The following is a 14,926-nucleotide window of genomic DNA, read 5'->3' as shown; positions in this document are numbered from 1 at the left end:
TAACATGTGATATGTGTAGTCTTGATGGGACATACATAAGGCTATACTAAGTAATAAGTAACATGTAATATGTGTAGACTTGATGGGAAGTGCATAAGGTTATACTAAGTAATAAGTAATATGTAATATGTGTAGACTTGATGGGACATGCATAAGGCTATATTAAGTAATAAGTAACATGTAATATGTGTAGACTTGATGGGACATACATAAGGCTATACTAAGTAATAAGTAACATGTAATATGTGTAGACTTGATGGGAAGTGCATAAGGTTATACTAAGTAATAAGTAATATGTAATATGTGTAGACTTGATGGGACATGCATAAGGCTATATTAAGTAATAAGTAACATGTAATATGTGTAGACTTGATGGGACATACATACGGCTATACTAAGTAATAAGTAACATGTAATATGTGTAGACTTGATGAGACATACTTAAGGCTATACTAAGTAATAAGTAACATGTAATATGTGTAGACTTGATGGGACATACATAAGGCTATACTAAGTAATAAGTAACATGTAATATGTGTAGACTTGATGTGACATACATAAGGCTATACTAAGTAATAAGTAACATATAATATGTGTAGGCTTGATGTGACATACATAAGGCTATACTAAGTAATAAGTAACATATAATATGTGTAGGCTTGATGGGACATGCATAAGGCTATCCTAAGTAATAAGTAACATGTAATATGTGTAGACTTGATGGGACATACATAAGGCTATACTAAGTAATAAGTAACATGTAATATGTGTAGACTTGATAGGACATACATAAGGCTATACTAAGTAATAAGTAACAGTAATATGTGTAGACTTGATGGGACATACATAAGGCTATCCTAAGTAATAAGTAACATGTAATATGTGTAGATTTGATGGGACATGTATAAGGCTATACTAAGGAGACAGTAACATGTAATATGTGTAGATTTGATGGGATATGTATAAGGCTATCCCAAGGAAACAGTAAAATTTAATATGTGTAGACTTGATTGGCCTTTTGATTTTTGCCTTCAAATTCTGTTTCTATTTTACTCATAGGTACTACAATTTAAATCAAACAATCCATTGATGAAAGAAAACACCGCCCCTTTTATCTAAATATGTAAGAAAAGATGAATACCTATCTACGACAGATCCATAATAGTACATTACATGAAAACTTGTTTTATCTAAAGATCTAAAATAATACAAGGCAAACTATATTTATTTATATCCATCTATTTATCTGTATGTATGTATAATTAAAAGATGTAGATAATTCATACCTGTGATTTTTCCACTGAGGCTGTATGTTTGTCACACATAGGACTAATTTCCATTCCTCTTTCACGCTCCTTGTCTCCCTGTTGGAAGAATTCCTCCATGATCCTGTCTGTCCATTGCCTGTACAATTCCAAGGATTTTGTAGGATTGCTTAGGTCCGCGCAGTGCACCATATTCCTGAGAACCTGAAATAAAAAAAAATAAAGTTGTTGAAGCTAACAAAATATTGTTGTAGCAATAAAAATTGTGTAATTGGCCAACATATATTCATTCCTGATAACATGCATAGTATTGTTTGCAAAATGTATGAAACGTTAGTTCATGCTACATTTATTTAAGGAATAATATTATCTATTTACTATGTAAAAACACGCTTCATGCACAAACATTTTGAGAAGTTTTTTTTTAAATTATAGAATTTCTAGAACATGAATAGAGCATTTATTTCTGAGTTAAACACATAATTTTAGTGTATAAATATGTAGCTTTGCCTGAAGATCTAAAGCTTGCAGATCTTGTGACATTGCAGTCCCCTCAGTAGGGCATAGTCCCTCAAATTATTTTTGTAAGGGAAAGTTAATCTTGAGTGCTGTTTATGTCACTAAGAGGAGTTCTGGATATGAAGCAGAGACACATTTCTTACAATATAATGCTAAAAAAACTCCTAAGATTTTACTTGATTTTAGCTTTTGATCATCAAGTGCTCGGTGTCAGACACAAAGGGGCAGATTATAAGTGGCGTGCTAACTGTTACGTGCAAGCGAAAAGGGGTTTATTGCAGGTGTTTGAGCATGTCAGAGGTAGCGCTCATATTACAAGATGAAAGTAAACGCGATCGCTAGAGCACCAGTGAAGTTCACGCACATTGGGATAGCACATCCTCAGAGTTCTAGTTAACTGTCTTGTGAAACAAAAAAGTGTCACAAAAAATCATATATATGTAGAAATATGTATTTATGACAAAATAGAGCATATTCTGCTATGTAAAGAACGTTAATATTTTCAAGTCGGCTTAGTGCACTTGAGAAAATTTGATCAGGTTTGCGTGCAAGTAGTTTTCCCCACTTTTTTGCTTCATTGACTTCAATGGGGGAATGTGTTAACACGATCGTGATATTATAAGTTTGGCTTTTTTAATAATTAAAAACAACTGCACTAAGCAGTTTTTGGGGTCTAAAGTTGGTGGGAGTGGGGTGTTAGAAAAAACGGCACTGAAAAGGGCCTTTACATTGCAGTCTATGGGAACTGTGTGCTCCTATAGACTGCAATATTAATATATGTACAATATATAATTATATACATATATATATATATATTTCTCTTGTTAAGTGTATCCAGTCCACGGATCATCCATTACTTGTGGGATATTCTCCTTCCCAACAGGAAGTTGCAAGAGGATCACCCACAGCAGAGCTGCTATATAGCTCCTCCCCTAACTGTCATATCCAGTCATTCTCTTGCAAGCCTCAACCAAGATGGAGGTCGTAAGAGGAGTGTGCTGTTTTATACTTAGTTTATTCTTCAATCAAAAGTTTGTTATTTTTAAATGGTGCCGGAGTGTACTGTTTATCTCAGGCAGTATTTAGAAGAAGAATCTGCCTGCGTTTTATATGATCTTAGCAGAAGTAACTAAGATCCATGGCTGTTCTCACATATTCTGAGGAGTGAGGTAACTTCAGAGAGGGAATGGCGTGCAGGTTTTCCTGCAATAAGGTATGTGCAGTTAATATTTTTCTAGGGATGGAATTTGCTAGAAAATGCTGCTGATACCGAACTAATGTAAGTAAAGCCTTAAATGCAGTTATAGCGACTGGTATCAGGCTTATTAATAGATACATACTCTTATAAAAATGTAATATAAAACGTTTGCTGGCATGTTTAATCGTTTTTATATGTATTTGGTGATAAAACTTATTGGGGCCTAGTTTTTTTCCACATGGCTGGCTTGAATTTTGCCTAGTAACAGTTTCCTTAGGCTTTCCACTGTTGTAATATGAGTGGGAGGGGCCTTTTTTAGTGCTTTTCTGTGCAGCTAAAAATACTGAGAGACATTCAGCTTCCCTCTGCATGATCCAGGACATCTCTGGAGGGCTCAAAAGGCTTCAAAGTCGTTTTTGAGGGAGGTAAAAAGCCACAGTAGAGCTGTGGCCGTTGTTGTGACTGTTTAAAAAACCAAAAAAAAAAACAAAAAAACGTTTTTGTCTTTTATTATTCAGTTTTGGGTATTAAGGGGTTAATCATCCATTTGCAAGTGGGTGCGATGCTCTGCTAACTCGTTACATACACTGTAAAAATTTTGTTAGTGTAACTGCCTTTTTCACTGTTATTTCAAATTTTGACAAAATTTGTGTTTCTTAAAGGTGCAGTAACGTTTTTTATATTGCTTGTAAACTTGTTTAAAGTGTTTTCCAAGCTTGCTAGTCTCATTGCTAGTCTGTTTAAACATGTCTGACACAGAGGAAACTACTTGTTCATTATGCTTGAAAGCCATGGTGGAGCCCCATAGGAGAATGTGTACTAAATGTATTGATTTCACCTTAAACAGTAAAGATCAGTCTTTAACTATAAAAGAAATATCACCAGAAGATTCTGACAAGGGGGAAGTTATGCCGACTAACTCTCCCCACGTGTCAGACCCTTCGCCTCCAGCTCAGGGGATGCACGCTAATATGGCGCCAATTACATCAGGGACGCCCATAGCGATTACCTTGCAGGACATGGCTGCAATCATGAATAATACCCTGTCAGAGGTATTATCCAGGTTGCCTGAATTAAGAGGCAAGCGCGATTGTTCTGGGGTTAGGAGAAATACAGAGCGCGCAGATGCTGTAAGGGCCATGTCTGATACTGCGTCACAATATGCAGATCATGAGGAGGGAGAGCTTCAGTCTCTGGGTGACATCTCTGACTCGGGGAAACCTAATTCAGAGATTTCTAATTTTAAATTTAAGCTTGAGAACCTCCGTGTGTTGCTTGGGGAGGTATTAGCTGCTCTGAATGACTGTAACACAGTTGCAGTACCAGAGAAATTGTGTAGGCTGGATAAATACTATGCGGTACCGGTGTGTACTGATGTTTTTCCTATACCTAAAAGGCTTACAGACGGTCCCTAAGGTGGAGGGAGCAGTTTCTACTTTAGCAAAGCGTACTACTATCCCGGTTGAGGACAGTTGTGCTTTTTCAGATCCAATGGATAAAAAATTGGAGGGTTACCTTAAGAAAATGTTTATTCAACAAGGTTTTATTTTACAGCCCCTTGCATGCATTGCGCCTGTCACGGCCGCGGCGGCATTCTGGTTTGAGGCCCTGGAAGAGGCCATCCATACAGCTCCATTGACTGAAATTATTGACAAGCTTAGAACACTTAAGCTAGCTAACTCATTTGTTTCTGATGCCATTGTTCATTTGACTAAACTAACGGCTAAGAATTCCGGATTCGCCATCCAAGCGCATAGGGCGCTATGGCTCAAATCCTGGTCAGCTGACGTGACTTCGAAGTCTAAATTACTCAACATTCCTTTCAAGGCTGTAACAACAAAAGTCCAGCGCACCCGGCAGCAATGAGACTCAACAATTTAATATGCCTTGATATATACCTTTAATTCTGTTAGATGTTGATCACAGGGCTAGACAAAGCCAAATATGCCTGATGGCCAAACAGTCCAACACGCTAAAAGTAAGACAGCATATGACAGGCAGCAGTTAGGGAAAAGAAATAATGGTCAGACGCGTTTCCTTATGTTGTTACATAGCAATCCTCAGTGACCATGCCTGTTACCCACAATTCATTGCCTTTTATACACACCTGTGGTGCAATCTTTAGCACTTTGAAAAAACCTAATTAGTGAGTAGCCAATAAAAAAGGAGGAAAATAGAAATGTGGGAAAAGGAGATCACTGTGGTAACAATGCAACAAACATTTACAAGTGTATTGTCCAAAATGTCTAATACTTAAATAGATATACAGCAAAACAAAGCACTACTCCTATCTACAAAATAAGTCTAATAAATTTAAAAGTGTAATATTTCCTTTCAAGGGGCAGACCTTATTCGGGCCTGGTTTGAAGGAAATTATTGCTGACATTACTGGAGGTAAGGGTCACACCCTTCCTCAGGACAGGGCCAAAGCAAAGGCCAAACAGTCTAATTTTCGTGCCTTTCGAAATTTCAAGGCAGGTGCAGCATCAACTTCCTCCGCTTCAAAACAAGAGGGAACTTTTGCTCAATCTAAGCAGGCCTGGAAACCTAACCAGTCCTGGAACAAAGGCAAGCAGGCCAGAAAGCCTGCTGCTGCCTCTAAGACAGCATGAAGGAACGGCCCCCTATCCGGCGACGGATCTAGTAGGGGGCAGACTTTCTCTCTTCGCTCAGGCGTGGGCAAGAGATGTTCAGGATCCCTGGGCGTTGGAGATCATATCTCAGGGATATCTTCTGGACTTCAAAGCTTCCCCTCCACAAGGGAGATTTCATCTTTCAAGGCTATCTGCAAATAAGATAAAGAAAGAGGCATTCCTACGCTGTGTGCAAGACCTCCTAGTTATGGGAGTGATCCATCCAGTTCCGCGGACGGAACAAGGACAGGGTTTTTATTCAAATCTGTTTGTGGTTCCCAAAAAAGAGGGAACCTTCAGACCAATTTTGGATCTAAAGATCTTAAACAAATTCCTCAGAGTTCCATCTTTCAAAATGGAAACTATTCGGACCATCCTACCCATGATCCAAGAAGGTCAGTACATGACCACAGTGGACTTAAAGGATGCCTACCTTCACATTCCGATTCACAAAGATCATCATCGGTTTCTAAGGTTTGCCTTGCTAGACAGGCATTACCAATTTGTAGCTCTTCCCTTCGGGTTGGCTACAGCCCCGAGAATCTTTACAAAGGTTCTGGGCTCACTTCTGGCGGTTCTAAGACCGCGAGGCATACCTGTGGCTCCGTATCTAGACGACATCCTGATACAGGCGTCAAGCTTTCAAGTTGCCAAGTCTCATACAGAGATAGTTCTGGCATTTCTGAGGTCGCACGGGTGGAAAGTGAACGAGGAAAAGAGTTCTCTATCCCCACTCACAAGAGTCTCCTTCTTAGGGACTCTTATAGATTCTGTAGAAATGAAAATTTACCTGACGGAGTCCAGGTTATCAAAACTTCTAAATGCTTGCCGTGTTCTTCACTCCATTCCGCGCCCTTCGGTAGCTCAGTGTATGGAGGTAATCGGCTTAATGGTAGCGGCAATGGACATAGTGCCATTTGCGCGCCTTCATCTCAGACCGCTGCAATTATGCATGCTGAGTCAGTGGAATGGGGATTACACAGATTTGTCCCCTCTGCTAAATCTGGATCAAGAGACCAGAGATTCTCTTCTCTGGTGGTTGTCTCGGGTACACCTGTCCAAGGGTATGACCTTTTGCAGGCCAGATTGGACAATTGTAACAACAGATGCCAGCCTTCTAGGTTGGGGTGCAGTCTGGAATTCCCTGAAGGCACAGGGATCGTGGACTCAGGAGGAGAAACTCCTTCCAATAAATATTCTGGAGTTAAGAGCGATATTCAATGCTCTTCTGGCTTGGCCTCAGTTAGCAACACTGAGGTTCATCAGATTTCAGTCGGAAAACATCACGACTGTGGCTTACATCAACCATCAAGGGGGAACCAGGAGTTCCCTAGCGATGTTAGAAGTCTCAAAAATAATTCGCTGGGCAGAGTACCACTCTTGCCACCTGTCAGCAATCCATATCCCAGGCGTGGAGAACTGGGAGGCGGATTTTCTAAGTCGTCAGACTTTCCATCCGGGGGAGTGGGAACTCCATCCGGAGGTGTTTGCTCAGTTGATTCATCGTTGGGGCAAACCAGAGTTGGATCTCATGGCGTCTCGCCAGAACGCCAAGCTTCCTTGTTACGGATCCAGGTCCAGGGACCCAGAAGCGATGCTGATAGATGCGCTAGCAGCGCCTTGGTTCTTCAACCTGGCTTATGTGTTTCCACCGTTTCCTCTGCTCCCTCGACTGATTGCCAAAATCAAACAGGAGAGAGCATCAGTGATTCTGATAGCAACTGCGTGGCCACGCAGGACTTGGTATGCAGACCTAGTGGACATGTCATCCTTTCCACCATGGACTCTGCCTCTAAGACAGGACCTTCTGATACAAGGTCCTTTCAATCATCCAAATCTAATTTCTCTGAGACTGACTGCATGGAGATTGAACGCTTGATTCTATCATAGCGTGGCTTCTCCGAGTCAGTCATTGATACTTTAATACAGGCACGAAAGCCTGTTACCAGGAAAATCTACCACAAGATATGGAGTAAATATCTTTATTGGTGTGAATCCAAGACTTACTCATGGAGTAAAGTTAGGATTCCTAGAATATTGTCTTTTCTCCAAGAGGGCTTGGACAAAGGATTATCAGCTAGTTCCTTAAAGGGACAGATTTCTGCTCTGTCTATTCTTTTGCACAAGCGTCTGGCAGAGGTTCCAGACGTCCAGGCATTTTGCCAGGCTTTGGTTAGATTTAAGCCTGTGTTTAAACCTGTTGCTCCCCCGTGAAGCTTAAACTTGGTTCTTAAGGTTCTTCAAGGAGTTCCGTTTGAACCCCTTCATTCCATTGATATTAAACTTTTATCTTGGAAAGTTCTGTATTTGATGGCTATTTCCTCGGCTCGGAGAGTCTCTGAGCTATCTGCCTTACAATGTGATTCTCCCTATCTGATTTTTCATGCAGATAAGGTAGTTCTGCGTACCAAACCTGGGTTTTTACCTAAGGTGGTTTCTAACAAGAATATCAATCAAGAGATTGTTGTTCCATCGTTGTGCCCTAATCCTTCTTCAAAGAAGGAACGTCTTTTACATAATCTGGACGTAGTCCGTGCCTTGAAGTTTTACTTACAAGCTACTAAGGATTTTTGTCAAACATCTTTCCTGTTTGTCGTTTACTCTGGACAGAGGAGAGGTCAAAAAGCTTCGGCAACCTCTCTTTCCTTTTGGCTTCGGAGCGTAATAAACCTAGCCTATGAGACTGCTGGACAGCAGCCCCCTGAAAGGATTACAGCTCATTCTACTAGAGCTGTGGCTTCCACCTGGGCCTTCAAAAATGAGGCCTCTGTTGAACAGATTTGCAAGGCTGCGACTTGGTCTTTGCTTCATACTTTTTCAAAATTTTACAAATTTGATACTTTTGCTTCTTCGGAGGCTGTGTTTGGGAGAAAGGTTCTTCAGGCAGTGGTTCCTTCCGCTTAATCCTGCCTTGTCCCTCCCATCATCCGTGTACTTTAGCTTTGGTATTGGTATCCCACAAGTAATGGATGATCCGTGGACTGGATACACTTAACAAGAGAAAACATAATTTATGCTTACCTGATAAATTTATTTCTCTTGTAGTGTATCCAGTCCACGGCCCGCCCTGTCCTTTTAAGGCAGGTCTAAATTTTAATTAAACTACAGTCACCACTGCACCCTAGGGTTTCTCCTTTCTCTGTTTGTTTTCGGTCGAATGACTGGATATGACAGTTAGGGGAGGAGCTATATAGCAGCTCTGCTGTGGGTGATCCTCTTGCAACTTCCTGTTGGGAAGGAGAATATCCCACAAGTAATGGATGATCCGTGGACTGGATACACTACAAGAGAAATAAATTTATCAGGTAAGCATAAATTATGTTATATATATATATATATATATATATATATATGTATATGAACATACTAACACATAAATATATCTGTATATACACATAGTAACACATAAATATGTATGTATATACACATACTAACACATAAATATGTATGTATATACACATACTAACACATAAATATATATGTATATACAAATAGTAACACATAAATATATATGTATATACACATAATAACACATAAATATATATGTATATACACATAATAACACATAAATATATATGTATATACACATAGTAACACATAAATAAATATATATGTATATACACATAGTAACACATAAATATATATCTATATACACATAGTAACAGATAAATATATATGTATATACACATAGTAACACATAAATATATATATACACATAGTAACACATAAATATATATGTATATACACACAGTAACACATAAATATATATGTATATACACATAGTAACACATAAATATATATGTATATACACATAGTAACACATAAATATATATGTATATACACATAGTAACACATAAATATGTATGTATATACACATACTAACACATAAATATGTATGTATATACACATACTAACACATAAATATATATGTATATACACATAATAACACATAAATATATATGTATATACACATAATAACACATAAATATATATGTATATACACATAATAACACATAAATATATATGTATATACACATAGTAACACATAAATATATATGTATATACACATAGTAACACATAAATATATATGTATATACACATAGTAACAGATAAATATATATGTATATACACATAGTAACACATAAATATATATATATATATATACACATAGTAACACATAAATATATATGTATATACACACAGTAACACATAAATATATATGTATATACACATAGTAACACATAAATATATATGTATATACACATAGTAACACATAAATATATATGTATATACACATAGTAACACATAAATATGTATGTATATACACATAGTAACACATAAATATGTATGTATATATACACATAATAACACATAAATATATATGTATATACACATAGTAACACATAAATATATATGTATATACACATAGTAACACATAAATATATATGTATATACACATAGTAACACATAAATATATATGTATATACACATAGTAACACATAAATATATATGTATATACACATAGTAACACATAAATATATATGTATATACACATAGTAACACATAAATATATATGTATATACACATAGTAACACATAAATATATATGTATATACACATAGTAACACATAAATATATATGTATATACACATAGTAACACATAAATATATATGTATATACACATAGTAACACATAAATATATATGTATATACACATAGTAACACATAAATATGTATGTATATACACATAGTAACACATAAATATGTATGTATATATACACATAATAACACATAAATATATATGTATATACACATACTAACACATAAATATGTATGTATATACACATACTAACACATAAATATGTATGTATATACACATACTAACACATAAATATATATGTATATACACATATAAACACATAAATATATATGTATATACACATAGTAACACATAAATATATATGTATATACACATAGTAACACATAAATATATATGTATATACACATACTAACACATAAATATATATGTATATACACACAGTAACACATAAATATATATGTATATACACATACTAACACATAAATATATATGTACATACACATAGTAACACATAAATATATATGTATATACACATAGTAACAGATAAATATATATGTATATACACATAGTAACACATAAATATATATGTATATACACATAGTAAAACATAAATATATATGTATATACACATAGTAACACATAAATATATATGTATATACACATAGTAACACATAAATATATATGTATATACACACAGTAACACATAAATATATATGTATATACACATAGTAACACATAAATATATATGTATATACACATAGTAACCCATAAATATATATGTATATACACATAGTAACACATAAATATATATGTATATACACATAGTAACACATAAATGAATATGTATATACACATAGTAACACATAAATATATATGTATATACACATAGTAACACATAAATATATATGTATATACACATACTAACACATAAATATATATGTATATACACATAGTAACACATAAATGAATATGTATATACACATAGTAACACATAAATATATATGTATATACACATAGTAACACATAAATATATATGTATATATACACACAGTAACACATAAATATATATGTATATACACACAGTAACACATAAATATATATGTATATACACATAATAACACATAAATATATATGTATATACACATAATAACACATAAATATATATGTATATACACATAATAACACATAAATATATATGTATATGCACATAGTAACACATAAATAAATATATATGTATATACACATAGTAACACATAAATATATATGTATATACACATAGTAACAGATAAATATATATGTATATACACATAGTAACACATAAATATATATATATATATACACATAGTAACACATAAATATATATGTATATACACACAGTAACACATAAATATATATGTATATACACATAGTAACACATAAATATATATGTATATACACATACTAACACATAAATATGTATGTATATACACATACTAACACATAAATATATATGTATATACAAATAGTAACACATATATATATATGTATATACACATAATAACACATAAATATATATGTATATACACATAACACATAAATATATATGTATATGCACATAGTAACACATAAATAAATATATATGTATATACACATAGTAACACATAAATATATATGTATATACACATAGTAACAGATAAATATATATGTATATACACATAGTAACACATAAATATATATGTATATACACATAGTAACACATAAATATATATGTATATACACACAGTAACACATAAATATATATGTATATACACATAGTAACACATAAATATATATGTATATACACATAGTAACACATAAATATATATGTATATACACATAGTAACACATAAATATGTATGTATATACACATAGTAACACATAAATATGTATGTATATACACATACTAACACATAAATATGTATGTATATACACATAGTAACACATAAATATGTATGTATATACACATAATAACACATAAATATATATGTATATACACATAGTAACAGATAAATATATATGTATATACACATAGTAACACATAAATATATATGTATATACACATAGTAACACATAAATATATATGCATATACACATAGTAACACATAAATATATATGTATATACACATAGTAACACATAAATATATATGTATATACACATATAAACACAAACACATAAATATATATGTATATACACATAGTAACACATAAATATATATGTATATACACATACTAACACATAAATATATATGTATATACACACAGTAACACATAAATATATATGTATATACACATACTAACACATAAATATATATGTACATACACATAGTAACACATAAATATATATGTATATACACATAGTAACAGATAAATATATATGTATATACACATAGTAACACATAAATATATATGTATATACACATAGTAACACATAAATATATATGTATATACACATAGTAACACATAAATATATATGTATATACACACAGTAACACATAAATATATATGTATATACACATAGTAACACATAAATATATATGTATATACACATAGTAACCCATAAATATATATGTATATACACATAGTAACACATAAATATATATGTATATACACATAGTAACACATAAATGAATATGTATATACACATAGTAACACATAAATATATATGTATATACACATAGTAACACATAAATATATATGTATATACACATAGTAACACATAAATATATATGTATATATACACACAGTAACACATAAATATATATGTATATACACACAGTAACACATAAATATATATGTATATACACATAATAACACATAAATATATATGTATATACACATAATAACACATAAATATATATGTATATACACATAGTAACACATAAATATATATGTATATACACATAGTAACACATAAATATATATGTATATACACATAGTAACACATATATATATGTATATACACATAGTAACACATAAATATATATGTATATACACATAGTAACACATATATATATGTATATACACATAGTAACACATAAATATATATGTATATACACATAGTAGCAGATAAATATATATGTATATACACATAGTAACACATAAATGAATATGTATATACACATAGTAACACATAAATATATATGTATATACACATAGTAACACATAAATATATATGTATATACACATAGTAACACATAAATATATATGTATATACACATAGTAACACATAAATATATATGTATATACACATAGTAACACATACATATATATGTATATACACATAATAACACATAAATATATATGTATATACAAATAGTAACACATAAATATATATGTATATACACACAGTAACACATAAATATATATGTATATACACATAGTAACACATAAATATATATGTATATACACATAGTAACACATAAATGTATATGTATATACACATAGTAACACATAAATATATATGTATATACACATACTAACACATAAATATATATGTATATACACATACTAACACATAAATATATATGTATATACACATAGTAACACATAAATATATATGTATATACACATAGTAACACATAAATATATATGTATATACACATAGTAACACATAAATATATATGTATATACACATAGTAACACATAAATATATATGTATATACACATAGTAACACATAAATATATATGTACATACACATAGTAACACATAAATATATATGTACATACACATAATAACACATAAATATATATGTATATACACATAGTAACACATAAATATATATATATATATACACATAGTAACACATAAATATATATGCATATACACATAGTAACACATAAATATATATGTATATACACATAGTAACACATAAATATATATGTATATACACATAGTAACACATAAATATATATGTATATACACATAGTAGCAGATAAATATATATGTATATACACATAGTAACACATAAATGAATATGTATATACACATAGTAACACATAAATATATATGTATATACACATAGTAACACATAAATATATATGTATATACACATAGTAACACATAAATATATATGTATATACACACAGTAACACATAAATATATATGTATATACACATATTAACACATAAATATATATGTATATACACATAATAACACATAAATATATATGTATATACACATACTAACACATAAATATATATGTATATACACATAATAACACATAAATATATATGTATATACACATACTAACACATAAATATATATGTATATACACATAGTAACACATACATATATATGTATATACACATAGTAACACATAAATATATATGTATATACACATAGTAACACATAAATATATATGTATATACACATAGTAACACATAAATATATATGTATATACACATAGTAACACATAAATATATATGTATATACACATAGTAACACATAAATATATATGTATATACACATACTAACACATAAATATATATGTACATACACATAGTAACACATAAATATATATGTATATACACATAGTAACACATAAATATATATGTATATACACATAATAACACATAAATATATATGTATATACACATAGTAACACATAAATATATATGTATATACACATAGTAACACATAAATATATATGTATATACACATAGTAACACATAAATATATATGTATATACACATAGT

The 14,926-nt window shown here is 31.8% G+C and overlaps 1 protein-coding gene across 1 annotated transcript in view; it reads right to left on the bottom strand.

The window, feature by feature from the left end:
* PDE4B (phosphodiesterase 4B) overlaps positions 1–14,926 on the bottom strand; it is a 1,313,049-nt gene that overhangs the window by 15,355 nt on the left and 1,282,768 nt on the right. Inside the window, exon 14 of the mRNA XM_053693688.1 lies at positions 1,287–1,469. Within this exon, the coding sequence (XP_053549663.1) occupies positions 1,287–1,469 (183 nt within the window). The remainder of the gene's footprint in view (positions 1–1,286; positions 1,470–14,926) is intronic.

The sequence above is a fragment of the Bombina bombina genome, chromosome 10 (genome assembly GCF_027579735.1).
Source record: "Bombina bombina isolate aBomBom1 chromosome 10, aBomBom1.pri, whole genome shotgun sequence".
NCBI lineage: Eukaryota > Metazoa > Chordata > Amphibia > Anura > Bombinatoridae > Bombina > Bombina bombina.
This window is presented reverse-complemented; position numbering and strand designations above follow the sequence as displayed.